The 18,807-nt window shown below is 32.8% G+C and overlaps 1 protein-coding gene across 1 annotated transcript; it reads left to right on the top strand.

Moving 5' to 3' along the window:
- Positions 1–5,537: 5,537 nt before the first annotated feature.
- LOC140445741 (alpha-tocopherol transfer protein-like) lies at positions 5,538–17,767 on the top strand. Its single transcript, XM_072538044.1, has 5 exons — positions 5,538–5,674; positions 9,687–9,781; positions 9,849–9,999; positions 17,064–17,368; positions 17,572–17,767. The coding sequence occupies exons 1-5, from the start codon at positions 5,614–5,616 to the stop codon at positions 17,749–17,751; spliced, it is 792 nt and encodes a 263-aa protein (XP_072394145.1). The 5' UTR covers positions 5,538–5,613; the 3' UTR covers positions 17,752–17,767.
- Positions 17,768–18,807: the final 1,040 nt, after the last annotated feature.

The following is an 18,807-nucleotide window of genomic DNA, read 5'->3' as shown; positions in this document are numbered from 1 at the left end:
AATTTACAAATATGTTACATTATATGTTATTAAAAATTAGGATGTTTAAGTTACCGTTGGAATTGGTAACATGGCCATGTTACCAATTCCAACGGTAACTTTAAATTATTACATATAACAATTACAATGGATGTGGTGTTAAACTGAATCGCATACTGGTAAACGTTATTTAGCCTTATCCAGATTCAGTAATAGTTTTGGCGGTGAAAAGAAAGAGCTCTATGAGAGAAGAGGCAAAAACCTTACTGTGACCGAGGCCGAAAACAGGAAAAGGAAAGGTCAATTGAAAGATGGCAAGAAGAATGGAACAACACGAAGGATGTGGCACAGTGGACGAAAATGCTGATCCCGAACATAAGAGATTGGGTGGACTGTGGTCACAGGCGACTGGATTATTTCATAACGCAGGTGCTCACAGGACACGGGTGTTTTAGGGCCTACCTCTCTAGGTTCAGAAAGGGAAAAGCAAAAAAAAAAGTTAGCACTTTTGAAAAAGTTTTAACTGGTAATGAGTTGATGGGACCAATACAAAAAAGCAGAAGTTCAGTCGCGATCGAGAGATATATACCCAACAAACATTGATGATATTAGTGCCTTTTAGGGCTCTTATATCTTGCAGGTGTAAGAAAGACAAGTCCCTTAATACACAGACTTCTGGAAAACGCTTTCCGACTGACAATGAACATGAAACAAAAATCAGAAAAAATATTTCTCTCATTCGCAATACGTAACCGTGGACGAAGAGTTGGAGGTTTTTAGAGGACGGTTCTTATTCCACCAGTACATTCCAAGCAAAACTAATCTTCTTGTTAATGTACCATGTCCTTTCAGAATGTTGGTTACCATCATAGCTTCTTCTTTAAGTTTCATCTTCTATCGAAGGTTGGAAATCATCATGGCTATGCGGACTCTGTTGACTGCCGCTCTAAGAAGTTCTGTACTACTGCATTCAAACCATTCCCCTAAGTTTTTAAGCCAGAATATTCTTCGGCTTCCCATGTTTCGGTTTCCTCGAATTTTGCCTTGCATAATGGGTTGTAATAATTCGTATTTTTGCCCTCTTATCACATGTACTAAGTACTTAGTTTTCGTCTTTTGATAGTTAATATTATTTCCGCCCCATTTCCTATCATTCTAGTTACTTCCACGTTTGACATTGTTTGAATCCATGATATTCGTAGGATTCTTCTGTAACACCAAAATTTAAAGGCGGCCAACTTATTCAGTTGGACTTGTTTTAGTGTCCACGCTTCCACGCCATAAAGAAGAGTAGAAAACACGTAATATCGAAGCATTCTAGGCGCGGTTCGAACCTTATATCCGGACAACAAAGAAACTTTTTAAGTTTAAAAAAAACCATCATAGCTATCTTAATTTTATTCACTGCCACCCTACATGCATGCTTATATCAACACCATACCAATCTCGCAAGTTCTTGAACTATGAGCTTCTTCTTCGTCCTGGACTGCGTTTGCCTGTTATTTATCCTTGCATGATATTTTGTATCAACCTATATTTGGGACCTCTCATTATATGTCCGAAATACTCCAGCTTTCTCTGCGTGATGCTTTTTATAATCTTAGTAGTCTTGCTGAGACGTTCCAGTATTGCGGAGTTTCGAATCTTCTCTACCCAGGAAAGTTTTAAAATTCTTCTATAGCACAACATTTCGAAAGCCTTAAGACGATTTAGATCGATTTTATTCACAGTCCAGGACTCGACACCATAAAGTAAGACCGAGAAGACGTAGCAGCGAAGTAGGCGGATCCTTAATGCCATTTTTAGGTATCTGTTACAACACCTTGGACATCCTTCTAAAAGCCGCTCCAGCCTGCTCTATCCTAGATCTAATTTCGCCGTGACTTTCTGCGTTACGATTTAATTGCTCTCCAAGGTAAATAATTTTATCAACTTGCCCAAGTTTGATATTACTTACATATATAGACGGTATTATATGCTGTTGTTTACTTATTACGAGTATTTTGGTTTTCCGTATGTTCAGATCCAGACCTGCCTCCCTACAACTCTAAACGACACTATCAAGTAGTATTCTGACAAGATGACTTCACCGTTCACAAGTATTCCTGTATCCAAGATTGCAGTTTTGCAGAATCCAAGTATTTTGCAAAATCAACAGATACGGTATAAAATATTTGCACTGCCTGATACAAAGTTATTTTATACCAGTAACATAGAAGTATACGTTGGCAAAAACCAAATGGATGATCCATACTATCTCAACACTAGTACCAAAGCAATGGATGAACGGGCCTGTCTAAATATATACGGATCTAAGCATCATGGATCTTGATATAAACTTAAAAGAAAATGGTTTAACTCTCTTGGGAACAATAAAAGTATATATAGTAGAAATTCCTGCATATTTCTCTAACAATCAAGGATGACTTAATGGCTCTAGTACATTTGTGTTTAGTTTAAAATGAACATCAGTGTCATATAAACCAAAAATAACAAAAAAGTTCTGTTATATTCCACTATGCACCATATGGACGACGTTGATCCTGTAACTGGAAAATCGCAAATCATATTAGCATATAATAGCACAAAAGCGGTGTTGATACCGTAGATAAATTATGCAAACAATATGACGTGGCACGTTGTAGCAGAAGATGGTCTATGGTTGTTTTGTACATCCTTTTAAATGTTACAGCAATAAACTTCTTTGTTATTTACAATTGTAACATTCCAAACTCCACAAAGATCCGACGAGAAGTTTTGACAAATTTAGCATTTAGCCTTATGTACAACCACCAGAAAAATCGAAGTTCAAATGTTTGTATACCCAAGACGATAAGGATTCGACTAAATAAGATCTGTCATTTGGATGAAGATGTCACGCCAGTTCAAAGAACTCCGGGAGCAATTGGGTGATGTGGTGACTGTGAACGAAATATTTATGTTTGTAAGTATCTTTGTTTGTGGAACATCTAAATCCAATTTGCAATGACTGTAACAATATCCCGGCTTAATTTCTTATATTTTTTTATGATGAGTCTTAGTGAAATATTATTTTATTTTTGTTTAAAATAGTTCTTGAAGACTGATACATTATGTTCTTATTTTAAATTAATTGTAATTTGTTTCGTAAAAAAGACAATAAATCAAAATATTACAAAAATTGTGGAATATTTTTGTGCTACGTAAAAAACATTTTAAATATGTCAAACAAAATATGTCAATAATAATAATAAATAATATTAAAAAACTACAAACTGGTGTAGTAAACAGACTGGTGTAGTAAACCTTGTGCGACTACGGATACTTCTGAAACCCGCTTGATCTCTTGGCTGTGCAGCATCTGATGCATTTGTTAATCTGTTGTTGATAATCTTCTCTCTGTTATGTCGTCTACTCCAGCTGCTTAACCTACCGCTTTTTATTTTTGTAATTTGTAATATAAATTAGTAATATAAATTAATAATTAGTAAAATAAATAGAAATTTAGGTTACACATGTAACGATCATATTTTTATTTATTATAGATCAACATCATTTCAAAGCATTCTTGGAATAAAAAAATATGGCATTAAAAAGTCAGTTATTTGTTTTTGCTTTAGATAATTCGGTCGTTCTCTATCTCTAGCATTGTCTGGGTATAAAAAGCAGAAAATTCTTGTTCTTTAGAGTTGCTGATTTGCTCTATAAAATTCCCTGTACAAAAAAGTATTCAATACTATTCTTGCCTTTTCGATGAAAACGGGGCGCATGTAGTATTATGCAAGTCTTCTATTTCATCAAAATCATTAGCATTTATTTTCTGGGCCACTGAATCGATAGTTTCGAATATTTTGTGGAAATACCTGATTCAGACACCACTGTATTTCATTCTACAGAACTACAGAAGGTGAAATAGAAATATATCTTCATTTCAGCTTCCTCTGTTAACGACGATGGAAAACCATAGTGTACATTGGAGTTTTTTTTATACTAGTCGTAGTTACATTTCGCCAAGATTTATCTGCTATTCTCATCGCTTGCAATAGCAGATTTTTTCTTTCAAATTATCAAACATGTTCTCGACAACCTATTTTTGATATATTAAGTTAAAGTTGATGATATCTTGATCCTTAAACAGAAATTTTGATATGGTATTGTTCGGCAGAAATTTGATTTTAACTGTTTTCATTTGTGGAAAATCATTATGGCTCTCGCTGTACAATTATCAACGAATAACAAGATTTTTATTGTTTCTTTGGCCATTTTCTTTGGTCAATATTTAGCAGCCAGTTTTTTAAAACTGTAGAAGTCATCCATGCTTTTGTATTTGCTTCATATTTCAAAGTTAGTGATTGACATACTGTAAAACAACGGGATTTTTTAGATTTAACGATGACTAATGGTGAGAGTTTTTTTTGTGCTCAACATGTTTGCTACTAGCAGACTACTCAAACATTCTGTACTATGCTTTCTACCATCGCATTTATTAAAAAGTTAAATTCATATCAGGAAGACAGAAAGACTTTTAAAAAACTGTCCCTTTAAAAAATGCTTTGTCAGCATTAAAGATGTCAGGTTCGTAACCATGTAACAAATTTTGCATTCACTTTTCCATTTCATACAGGTTTAAGTGTTGACACTGGCACTTTCCTAAACTTTTTTAAAAGCATGTCTTCTTCTGAACTTTTCTTGCCATCCATTACTGCCCCTGAAATTAGCTACTTCCAATGATTTATAGTATACTTTAGGTTTTCTTGTATACTATCACTGACATTTTGTCTCCGACAATGCTCAAACAATTTAAGTAATCACTCCTCCAATCCCAGAAATTCTGCATATCGTTTTTTTACGGGACAAATTTTAACTGTTTTGATTTTTTCACATTTTCTGATTCATTTTTTATTATTTTTGACAGACAACCCATTGGTAAGTCAAATTATACAGGAACATATGTCTGCATTGGTGTGGTAAACAAAGGATGTTTCTTTTTCCAATAATCTTGAAATCGGGGCAATTTAGCTACACCCACGTGATATAATATTCCCATAAATACATTTAGTTCATGGGCTGTAATAAGTTTCCATTGGATTATTTTACAATTTTCAAGAAATCCGGTTTTCAAATAAATATTTTCAGAATTCGTATTAGTTTGGTCGCTTATATGTTGCAAAAATGTATCCCATTCATGTAAGTTTTATACTTATAAGGATAAGATAATTGGAAAAGCTGGAAAGTTGTGTGAGGCTACAATCATGTTATTTATAGAAGCGAGACAGAAAATATAAAACAGTCACAATTTGAATTAATCTGTTAAAAAAATATATCAACCCATTTTTTTCGCTAAAAACCATATAGGCTGATGCGAGTTTGTAAATAAAAAATACACACGTGTTTTATTCTAAATTAGTAACATACGCTCATGTTTATTTTGTAAAAAACCACTGCACTCTGTCGGATTGCATTTTACAAAATTATGTAAGAGAAGCAAAAAAATCTAAAATCTATAATTCTAATAGTTCTTATCAGCTAATTACGTTATCTGTATAAAAGATTCATAAATAATCATAATAATTTGTATTCTCATTTCCATAGATATTAATGTAGTACGTATTCACGAACGGATTTTCAATTTAGTTTGCGATAAAGTTTACAAAAATGAGTGTGTATGATAAAGACGTTGATTCGTTAACAGAAATCGTAAGAAAAAAGATTAAAGGTAAGCAATTATAGTTAGTCAAATTGTATTTTAAAGACTCTAATATCAAAATTAACATGTAAGCTGTATCGGGAGTTCTAAAATATGAAATTATTTTTATTATATGACAATAAATACACAAACTGGGTAAAATTGTCTCTGTCAACAATTTGCTTTACATAAGTTTTTCATACAAAAGAAACTTTTATATTCGTTTTTCCACTATTGCATTTTTCACATATCGCCACCTCTTTGTAGGATTTTAATATTTCTAATATTCTCTGTTAAAATGATTCTACATATAGTTTCTTGTGTCATTTTTATAGTAACGTTACCTCCTTAAAGTCACGTGTGAGAGGAGGCAAGTTACTCCAGTCGTCAGAGACGAAAATGCTACTGAGTACATAAAAATCATATGACCAAGCTGAATTTTGCCGAGAATATTAATTTTGGGACCAAAAAAAAGATGTAAAAATAGTTTAGTACTTTTATCCACAGGATTCCCCCTAAACTCCCCTCGTAAAGGGGTGAAAACGCAAAAGAATCGATTAACCAAGAATCTGTACGCCGTAAAAAAATGTTTTAAATAGAAAATGCAGCTGAGTTAATTTTAAACAAACATGTCTACTATCACTTTTTGTGTAGAAGCAATCGTTCCCTTACAAACAACGCTTGAAGCGACCGTTCAATGTTCAATAAAATTTGTATCAGCTGGATAGTGAAAATTCGATATCTTTTAATTCAAGTGTCCCATCGACAAAAGTCAAGATGCGTTAAGAACTTTTGTTTTGCCACAATTAAACTCAGATTTTATAAAGGTATATAAAGGCTATTTTTGACACTTTTGATGATTCTCATGGGATCAATACAATATATCCCTTCCATTGGCTGGCCACTATAAAGTTTCAATTACTAGATCCTAACCTTTAAAACCTGTAGCATTTTGTTCAATTACACTGGTACGTTTTTCAAAAGAACTGTCATTTTGAATGCATTTTCCGTAAGTGCAATCGTTTGTTATGTAAAACTTTAAATTCTGCGTTTTTTATTCATATTTTAAATGTTTGTATCCTTAAATTTGTTGCTACAACTCAAAATAAAAAGTTCATGTCATAGGTTTAAAGATTAATTACTAAAAATTGAAATTTTACTACGACTGATCAATAAAAGTAATCACTTTTATTGATATCACAAGAATCATAAAAAATGGCAAAAATCACGCCACGTTTATTTATTTAACCTTTCGGTACACGGGTGATACTTTGATACACGTAAGAACGGGTTGAGTCTGAGAAGCCCAAAAATTAAACTAAGAATTTTTTATGTTTAATTTTGTACCAACAGGTTTGAGTTGCATATATTAGAACTACTACTAAATACAACTTACATACATTAAAAGAAAATTAACTTCTATTATAATACTAAAACTAAAAACTTATAAGAAACTACGTACTACAATATGGCCGATGTTTAAAAAACACCTTGTATATAACTTATTTAGTCATTTTATCAACGCATATGCGACAAACAGGTACGGTATGTTCCAAGCAAATAATTTTTTTACAATAGTGACACATGTATCGAGCTTTACGATCTCTACAAAAAGCACAACGATCCCATTTATTCTGCAATTCCGCAGGTGCTTTTACTGGTTTAACAATACTGAGTTTAGCAGCAAGCTCTCTTATAATATCTGGTGCCAAATGAGGAGATTGAGCTCTTTCTTTTATATTGTTTATTACTAACTAAAGACCTAGTTCTTTAAAAAAAAATCTTCTTCTTTTGCATGTTTTTAGATCCAGTTTGTTAGTTCTCTGTATCACAAATGCATTTATTGCAGCAACATCAAGCAATCCATAAAAGATGACCATGGGCCAACGTTTTGTATTTCTTGCGACAGCATAGGAGTCTTGAAGTTAATCAACCGTGTCCACATCATCTTTCGTAGAGTTATAAAACGTTATTACTTCAGGTTTGCTTTCGTCACCCGTTGTTGGATCGATTTGGTTAGCATGGTGTAGGGTTGACAAAAGAACAACATATTTTTTTGGTTTTAGTATATAGAACAATATCGTCATATCTTTGGTAAATTCAAACATAGATGATTTTGGAGGGCTATTGTTCAATAAAAATTCGGTTGGGATATGCCTTTTGTTTTTCGGTAGGGTGCCTACAATTGTTACACTATGATTTGTCAGTAAATTTTGTGCGACTTCAATTAATGCAAACCAATTGTCCATTGTAACATTACAGTTGGATTTGGAGATTCATTTGCAAAGCTGCTCAATCACATTGTAGGCTGCTGAACTAATAAAATATGGACCTGGTGGTTGTGTACCGGCATAGATTTCTAATTGATATTCTGTATTTTTTTGCATATTTCGCGAACTTGTTTGGAATGTACTGCCGGAATGAGCAACGCCCACGAAAAGACTAACTTCTCGTCAATTGTCAAGTACTGTTCTGGTGACAATTGGAAACAATTTTTTAAAAACTTCTTAAATAGGAGCCAACTTATCAGACTGTTGCCTTTCCTTTCGATTGTCTACAATATCGAAACATAAGCACTGCAATAAAAAAGTAAATCTTTTGAGTGCCATCACTAAACGAAATATATCGATTCCTGTACCACTTGTTCGCCAAAGGTCTTTTAGATTACGATGACCATTTATATATACAACCGCTATGTAGAGAAGGCCAAATACTGCTTTTATTTCAAAAATATTGGTCCTGCTACGATATGCTTTATCTTTGAAGGCTATCGCTTTTTCATCTATCAATACATTGGTGCAGGCCGTGATACCTTTAAGCATTTCTTCATAAAAAAAAGAAGCCAACAATCTAAAAGAGTCTTAGCGTTTTTAGCATATGGTTTGGATCCTGGTAAGTTCGAAATTATGTTCTCTGCTCTCGTTCTAACTGCTTTATTACTATGGTGTTTTCTCCATTTTGTTTTGGAATCCCTACCTAAATAATAAAGATATTTTTTATTTTCTTTTCGCTTATTTTCAGATTCCAATACTTCCAGTTCCTTAAATTCTTTATTTTGTTTACCATCAGACTGATTACTTATGTGATCAATTTCGTTTCCATCGTCGGAGTTCATAATTTCGTACTCATCGTCTTCGAGTTCCTGCCAAAGTGCCAATAGTTTGGCTTGTTCTTATTCTTAATTTATTCTAGAGAAAAAACTGTATGTGTACAACAAATAACGCCACGAATTAAAATTTTCTTAGTTACCTTGCGAATTAAAATTGTGTCTTTGTCACCCAGGTGGGGTCTAATCGGATTGCAGAACACTGTACTCACTTTGACGATCAACTTACAACTGAAATTGGTTCACAATACCCAACGGCACCATGTTTTAGGAAGCAATAGGCAACCAATAAAACATCCGTGTATTAACCATAGAATAACGCTAGTTCTAAGTGTGTTGGGGGTAGGTACCATTAGACCCCACCTGGGTGACGCCGGGTTAAATAGTCGAAATCCAACTGTAAGATCGATTTTATGGGAGTTTTTCAAAAGTACCAAATTTAATCCGCCTTTTCCAAGCAGTGGTGTGTGAATGCTACATGATAGAACTTTAGTTGTAGTATTTTCAATTGTCTTTCCTGAGATGCCATTTAACTTTAACTATTGCCTGTATTGTTTGTTAAGAAAAAAACGCTATAAAGGGCACCTTATCGTGAAGATGTGACCTTGCTCAATCCTTTTTGTACAGTCACCAATAGTGTTTTTATTCAGAAGGTTAGAAAATTGAGTGAATAAACGAAATAGGAAATTGTCTAATATAAGTATAATTATAGCAACTATAAAGGTTAATTTTTTTTTCTTATCCAACCAATTGTCTGGCTAAATAGGTCTCGAACCTAAGAACAAAAAAAGTCTTATTTTCCATACACTAATACATAGAATGTATTAATATATATATATATATATATATATATATATATATATATATATATATATATACATATATATTCTATGCATCTACCTTATTATACCTCACCACTTATTCTTGTCGTTGTAGATGTCAAACATTTAACAAATATAAACACTGATGACAGATACATACAAAGATTTCTGTACAGTACTGGTTTAGATACAGAAGAAGCCTTCAAACGAGTAAGTAAATTTTCAAATTTGATGACATATTATACTTTTAAACCTTAAATAAATGTTTGTATTGCAGATGTTGCTATATCACGAAACTATGGTAAAGATTCCCGACTATTATCCCAAACTATGCCCTAAAGACAAAAAGCATATCTTGGATATGAATTTCTCAGTAGTTTTAGATGAGTGTGATAAAGAAGGAAGACCAATTTATTATGAAAAGATGGGCACGTTTTTATTTAAAATTTATAATTTTGCATAACAGGTTTAAACTCTTTATTTTAAGTTAAGTCCATACTAGCGGTCTTAACTTCAAAAACTCTAAAAGGAATAAAATTAACAAAATGCGGTTTGTATTGGAACTTTTTTATTTTGTTTTTGTTTCCAATAAGTGAAACCTTTAAGAATAGATAATTTTCGGCTAGTTTCTTTTGTTAATTATAATATAATTATATAATTATAATCAAAGGGCAAAAATCATATAAGATTCGTCATGGATAAAGAAGTCAAGTAGTTTTTAACTTAACACCTTGATTGCGTCACGTATCTCCAGGGGCATGTGCGTAAATTTTCAACTGTGCTGTAGTAAAATTGGTCAAACCGTCGCATCTTGCGGTAGCGATAAAAATGGTATTTGTACGTTGTTTTAAGTGTATTAAATATACACTTATATATAATAAATATATATTAGAATATATATTAGAAATAAATTTTTAATTCTCGCTACTGATGTCGGTAATATGAGACATGCCTCCGGAGACACGTGCCGCACATAAACAAATTTATTGTTACTATGCGCCACAGGGACGTGTACGAACTCATTACTTTATAGCCCCCCATAAAATTATTAGACCCTCCGAGATATAGTAAACTGATCACCGGCATCCTTTGGAGATCGGTAAACCCATAACCGCAGATAGGTAAACTCATCACCAGCATTTCAGACCCAAGGCGCTAGTTTATAATGCAGAATATTGCCTGTTACCTGTTATACTTCTCGTTTATGTGATAATTTACAAAATTCAGAAATTATTTTAAGCAAATTGCTTTAAAATAGATATTAATATCGGTTGTCTCACGGTGAGTGGTCTATTAGACGTATCTGACAATCTGAATGGTTTTGAGATCTGAAAATTCAGTTGTATAGATTTTCGATAGTAAATTTTATAATGAAAATGTTTGTGAGCATGTGCTGTTTTCGTTTATATCGGAAAAAGTCCCCAACCTAGTTATTTGATTTGCACTCTCTTTTTATATTTCTCATTGAATTCTAGAGATAATTTTTTAAGTACACATTCGGTCCAAGTGATACCGTTTTGGCGTTATTTGACTTTCTTGAAAATAATAAGCGATTTTTGACACTTATTAAATTTAAAATATCTAAAAAAGAAGAAAAAGCTAAAAACTTGAGTGTGCCATTATTGCATAGAAGAGGAAAGAAACTTAATGTTCTACACGCGCAAAGGTTTATAGTTCATGCAGCGTGTTTCACTCTACCACCGTTCGCGAAACATGGAAATTGTGTCAAATAAGAAAAATAGCGAAGTTCTCTAGAATCAAGTGGTCTATCACCAAAAATTATTTTCGGCTATACAATATGTTGTATGTGGCATGATTTAGGTTGTTTGCAAGTGGTCGTTTTTTTTCTGTTTGATCGGGATGATCTGAAAAAAAAACGGTATAAAATTTATTCACCAGTTGTATGACATTTAGCCTTACACCCTTTCGTCGCACGAGTCCACAAAAGGCAATTCGATTTTAGAGTCTTTCGCAATTGAAATTTGAAATTATTGATAACCATTGTTTTTTGTCCGCGTTGGCTCAAAACGTAATCAATGAGCAGTTCACCATCCATGTTAAAGGAACAAGAGCAAATGAAGAGAAATTTTTAGAATTAGATAGATTTTAGAATAGAATTTTGTAGACTTCATAAATAAAAACAATAAATTGCATTTGCATTAAATACATTCTATTGGAGATTATTTTGTCAAATTACCAAACCTTAGCGGTTTGCAAGGGCTCTATACCTGTCACTTGGTGCAGGTAGGCCGGGGTAGACGTAAACTCATCACCAATTACCATAAATACCCTCGTACATAGTACAAACTCATCACCGCCATAAAAGTAGGGTTTTCAAAATAGACCCTAAGAGATTGGTAAACTGATCACTGGCCTACCTGCACTCCGGATCAGGTATAGACCATAAAATCCCAGCAAACGGCTAGTTTTTGGTAATTTCACAGTATAATCCAAATCCAGATGTCTTAAATGCAACTGCAATTTATTGGTTTTTATTTGGGAATTCCACAAAATTCTATTGATAGCTACCTAAAATTATGCGAAATGCAAAATTTCTCTTCATTTGCCCTTGTTTCTTCAACATGGATAGTGAACTGCTAATTGATTACGTCTTGAGCCAACGCGGACAAAAAATAATGATTATCAATAATTTCAAATTTCAATAAAACTCTAAAAAAAATCGAATTGCCTTTTGTGGACTTGTGCGACGAAAGTGTGTAAGGCTAAATGTCATACAACTGGTGAGTAGAAATTTTATTGTATTGTATTTTAGTTGTTTCGCACTAGTTTTTGCGAATCATCCTAATCAAACAGAAAAAAATCAGCGTAATTAAGTTATTTAAGTTAACTGTATAAGATGTTTCTTGTAAGCAAGGCATAATATTACTTTGTTGCTGTAGATTACCTTTTCTGGTATTACATTTTGAGATTTCTAATTAAATTGTTAAAGTCACATTGTTATATATATTATATATACATGGTATCCAATTAAGTCGGCACCATATGTGAAACCTTTTTATTTTTAGTTTTATAAATTTTGTTATATAAAATAATGATGTTACACAGAATGTTTTGAATGATCTAAAACCTAGAATACAATGATCAGATATTAAATTTTTTTAGTTGTATACGCGGTTTGTCAAAAAAATGAATTGTGGATATTCTCAAGTCTTAATAAAATTCATGTTGTTTAACGAACCGCGTAAATGACTGAAGAATACTAATATCTGATTCTGATGATTGAAGTTTTAGATCATTCAGAACTAGAGAATAAATTTTTTTTCATAAAACTAAAAATAAAAAAATTTTCCATATGGTACCGACTATATATATATATATATATATATATATATATATATATATATATATATGAAAAAGCGATAAACGCTTGTAGTCAACGCTGATCAGTTAGACTACAAAACACAACTATTTGGGTGTGCAGCTGAAGATAGGACAAAGAAGTACTATGTTTAGTCTACCAAGCTTTCGCAAATCTTTATTTGCATCATCAGGGTGCTACAATAAACAAAATTAGTACAAATTACAGAATCAAAATTATTTTGTATCTTACACTAATTGAGGTTAATTGTCATGATGTTTATAAAATGAAATGAACAACTCATCTGACTCCTACAAATAATGGCGAAAACTAACCACAAAATGTAAAAAAATTGCTTTTAAAAGCACTCTAATATGCGTTGCTGATTACTTCAAATTTAAAAATTTCCGCCAATGATGCCATAAAATATAAAGCTTTGCACGTGTAAAAAATTAAGTTTCCTTCGACTTCAATGCACTAATAGCACACTCAAGTTTTTAGCTTTTTTTATTTTTTAGACATTTTATATTTACTTCCTGTCCAAAATCGTCTAGTATTTTCAAGATAGTCAAATAACGCCAAAACAGTAAGACTTAGACCGAATATATGCTTAACAAATTATTTCGAGAATTCAATGAGGAATATAAAAATGCAATGAAAATCAAATAACGAAGTTGGGACTACTTCCGATATAAACAAAAATAGCAAATGTTGACAAATATTTTCATTTTAAAGTTCACTATCGAAATCCTATGTAACTAAATTTTAAGATCTCAAAACCATTTAGATTGGCAGATACGTCTAATAGGCCACACCGTGAGACATATTAATATCTCAGTTAAATTTTAAAGCAACTTGCTTAAAATAATTTCTGATTTTATTAAATTATCACATAAACGAGAAGTATAACAGGTAAGAGGCAATCTTTCGCATTAGAAACCAGGCAAAAATCCCGGTGATGAGTTTACCTATCTGCGGTGATGAGTTTACCAATCTCCAAAGGATGCCGGTGATCAGTTTACTATATCTCCGAGGGTCTAATAATTTTATGAGGGGCTATATAGTGATGAGTTCGTACACGTCCGGTAGGCCAGTGATGGATTTACCAATCTCTCGGGGTCTATATTAAAATTCCTATTTTTATGGCGGTGATGAGTTTGTACTATGTACGAGGGTATTTATGGTAATTGGTGATGAGTTTACGTGTACCCCGCCACAGACCCGGAAGGCATGTGTCATTGCCATTGTCCAACTTGTTGGTGCTTGTCGCTGTATATATTCAGTTTCAGTTTATTGGAATTCATTACCTTCGATGTACTTGTTAAAATGTTAAAAAGGGCAAGATATATAGTTTATATAGTAAAACAAAAGGTGATAGAAGTGTCAAATGAGCAAACAATCAGTCTTTGGACAGAGTTCTGAAACAAATACTATTTTAAATGAATTAAATGATAACACAGAGTTGATTGAAAGTCAGGAAAATTTTAAAACTGAAAACGAACAACAGTTTATACGAACAGAAGTAGAATACGAAATGGATAACGAACAGGCTGATAAACTCGATATGGATAATGAGCAGACAGCAACTCAATCTTCGTCTGATGCCGACAGTATCAAAGATCCCTTTGACAGTGACGATTCATTGCTAGATAAAAGGTGTTTTCCTAAATCTTCTTCATCCTCCGATTTAAATTCTTCTATTGATAGTGATGACGTAAATTATTAGTACACCATATGAGCAAGTTCCATCAGATAATAATGAATAGAGTGCTGAGAATAGTAATAGTGATGAATGATGAGATTAAGAAGATGTAGTTGATGACGATTTTGTAGTAAGAAAGAATACATTAGTTGGTGCTGAACCACATGCGGTACAGAAACCAATAGACGTTTTTAGTCATTTCGTAACTAATAAAACATTAGATATTATTGTTAATGAAACCAACATTTATGCTGTTCAACAATTAAGTATGTGACACTTAAGAAAATTCAGGTTAAATTTATGGACAGCCACAAAGAAATAAGAGCCTTCCTAGAAGTAATAATCGGAATAAGTCTCAGTCAGGTACCACATTTAAATTTATATTGGTCTAAAGATGACATATTTTATAATAAATTTATCGCAAAAGTTTTAACTTGAGACCGCTTTTTGCTTTTATTGAAACTTCTTCATTTTAAAAATCATGAAACATAGAAGTTTATTTATTCAAAAATAGGAAAAGCCCTGATACATACAAAAGCAATCAATTTATAACATTAATAAATAATAAGACAAAAATAACAATTACACTTAAAATATAGTACCTACACTTATTAAAAATATAAAACAATAATATATAACATAAAACATGACTACAAAACAACTTTCTAACTATTAGTGCTTTTAATATGATCCATTAATTTGCATTTTTTTAAACATTTGTACAGATGAACAAGTTTTAACTGTTTAAGGAAGCTTATTAAAAAGATTTAAACCCTTAAACAACAAGGAGCTCCTTGAAGCCTTCCTTTGGTTTTCGCAATGTGTAAATTGCACTTACCTCGAGTAGGGTAATTGTGAATAAAACAATTGCCCTACTGTAAGAAAAAAAAATAAGTTATAATTTCAATATCTCTTATATACTTCTGTGTACAAGAGGGCATGAAGTACTTACATGTACACACATGCCATAGGGGGCATGTGACGCACAGACAGAATAGACTATAGCGTATCTCCGGGGGAATGTGACGCAAGAACTAGTATATTAAGTATTTAATCGGCGCAGTTAAGGTATTAAATTTTTTTTAATATAGAAGTATAATAAATGCCTCTTTTTCTATCATCCTCATCTACACCATCCCTCCATCTGAGTTTAGGCCTACTTCTACTTCTACTTTCCACAGGTTGTGACATAAGACTTCTTCTAGGTGGGTTGTTCTGCTGTGCTCTTGCCAGATGTCCTGCCCATCTTAGTCTTCCTATTTTTATAAGGGACACTACGTCTTTACCACCAAATATATGTTTATATCTGTGATATATCTCGTAGTTGTACCTCCTTCTCCAAACACCATTTTCACAGATGCCCACGAAGGATCCTGAGAAGAATTTCTGAGGATCCTTCGTTTAAATATAAGCAGGAGGTTTTCATCTGCCTTGGAAATGGTCCATGTCTCCGACCCATATTTTAACACTGGTTGTATAATATATAGTCATATGTCTACTCAGTCCAAAATAGCATTTGTTTGCTAGGATTATTCCTCGCTTGATTTCTTCCGTCATGATCAGGGAGCCTTCTCCTTGGTGATCAGGGAGCCTAAGTATGTGAATTTGTCCACCACTTCAAAGGTAGAGTTATCAACCGTGAATTGGTGGCCGATATTTCTGGCTCTATTGTTGGGTGTTGATGCCATTATCTTAGTTTTCTTCTCATTTACTTGCAAGCCCATATTTTTTGAGGCGTTTGACAAGATGGTATACATTTCTTCTAGCTTGCGTGTTGTGCGGGCAACTAGGGCAATATCATTTGCATATGCCAAAATTTGGAAAGATTTATTAATATAATGTTTCCTCTGTTGTCTGTTTGGGCATCTCTGACCGCCTTGTCCAGAGCTATGTTGAAAAGGAGAGACGATATTTCGCCCTGTATTTCGACTTTGCAAACAACGTTACGCATTGTAGTCTTAACCAATCTTATCAGTTTATCGGGGATGTGGAATTCATCCATGGCTTCATACAATATATTTCTTAGGATATTATCACAGGCCGATTTAAAATCTACAAAAAGATGGTATGTCACGATATTAAATTCATTAATTTTTTCCAGTATTTGCTTTAGCACAAAGATCTGGTCTGTTGTTGATCGACCAGGCCTAAAACCACTTTGATATTCGTCAAGAAGCTCCTCTGAATATGCACTCAGGTGACCATATAAAATATTTGAAAATATTTTGTATGCTCTATTAAGGAGGGTTATTCCCCTATAGTTTCTACATTCCAATTGATCTCCCTTTTTGTGTAGCGGGCAAACATCCCAATAATACACCTACCATTCTTCCGGGATTTGTTTCTCATTCCAGGCATTCAAAATCAATATATACATATATTTATTCATTCATTATTTATCAATTATATTTTCATATTATTTTTCAAGATTTTTATACTACGTTAATAATAAATATTATTTAACCTTATAGAGAGACTTGATCCAGCAAAAATGACTTCCATGGATGCAGTAGCAGTTGAAGAAATTTGGTTTGAATATATTTTAAGCAGGTATCCTGAAAAAGCGGAAAAAGGTCTATGTATGCTTGTTGATGTTAGTGGATATAACTGGAAACTTTTTAAATGGTTAACGCCAAGTGCTCTAACTAATGGAAGACGTAAAACAGACACTTTACCTTTTAAGGAAATACAGGTGCACCTTGTTAACCATGCCATTATGGTGGATGTAGCAATTAAACTTGTGTGGCCATTTGTTCCAGAAGAACGAAAGAAAACGGTAAGATAAGTATGAAGAATATCTAAATACAATACAAAATCCATGTCTATAATAATTAAGAACATAGAAATAATCTATAAATATTGTCAATATTAACGATTGTAATGACAAATAGGAAAATGTGCAGATTGGAAAGACAACTCTATAAATAGAAAAACAAAAAAAAATTATATTTTGTGTTAATAATATACTTTTTCTTTTAGGTACACTGCCATTTTAACAATTATGAAACTTTATATGAGCATATAGACAAAAGTGTGCTTCCTACAGAGTATGGTGGCGAAAACGAAGTTAACTTTACAAAACTCACTCAAAAACTTTATGATAGAAATGAAGAAATTTCGAAAAATTTTCAACTGTACAAAAATGTTATTAAAGTATAAATATAGTATTTTAAAATGGTTTTATTCTACACTCTCCAGCACAAAATTCGTCCACTCAAAATTGTTGATGAAGGTTAAGAAATTATAACTTTTTTATTTGTATTCTGATTTTTAAAATTCTTGCATCAGTTTGTACATGTTTTGACATCGTTTGTTATTATTCTCGTGATAAACAATTTTTGTTTAGATGGCTTTATACGCAGGTGAATAGAAGCGTTGTGTTTTCTAATAACTTTAATAAATTCTGTGGAAAAATTGAAAAGCTGATTTTGTTTTATAGTCCTTTCGTATTATCTCGAAGGCTAAGATTTTGTTTTTTGAGTTATTCAGATATCTTTTCTTTTTTTAGGGAATAATTATGTAAATAAAAACACTGGTTGACTCATAAACATGTATCTCTTGCCTGGCACGTCAATGAAAATTAAATGAGAGTGACTGCAATTTACATTTTAATTTGTAAAAAACTTTGGGGTTTTCACGTTCTACAATTCAATATGCTTGGGATCGGTTTCTGTAGACTGTAAATTTCGCAAGACGCCGGGGCTCTGACAAACGAAGAAGATAAACTAATACAGCTGATAATCGCTTTATCATTGTTAGATCCTTGAGAGATTAAAGAGATACTGCTGTTTCTTTAAGAATGCCTCTCTCATGTAAATTTTAGTGAAAGAACTATACAAAGAAGATTTGCTGTTAAGTAAAGCTTCATTCACGAAGACCAGCGACAGCATCATAACTACTTCCTCGGTGTCAACAGCAGCGACTGGAGTTTGTAATATTACATATCCACTAGACTGTACAATCATGTAATGTTTTATTCGCCGAGGAATAAAGGATTTGTTTGAGGTCACCGATGATCGGGAGCGTGTTTACAGATGTCGAAATGAAGCATTTACGGACTGCACCATTTCAAAGAGAATATCATGGCAGTTCCGTTAGGATTTGGATAGGCATTTGTAGTGAAGCACGTACTGATTCTGTACTAAGAAGTTGTCCAAGATATGGTAGTTCCCTTGATACCTTTTTTGGGAACCAGTTTAAATTAATATACTAAAA

Source organism: Diabrotica undecimpunctata, chromosome 7, assembly GCF_040954645.1.
Source record: "Diabrotica undecimpunctata isolate CICGRU chromosome 7, icDiaUnde3, whole genome shotgun sequence".
NCBI classification, from domain to species: domain Eukaryota; kingdom Metazoa; phylum Arthropoda; class Insecta; order Coleoptera; family Chrysomelidae; genus Diabrotica; species Diabrotica undecimpunctata.
The sequence above is the reverse complement of the archived record's forward strand: the minus strand, read 5'-3'. Positions and strand labels throughout refer to the sequence as shown.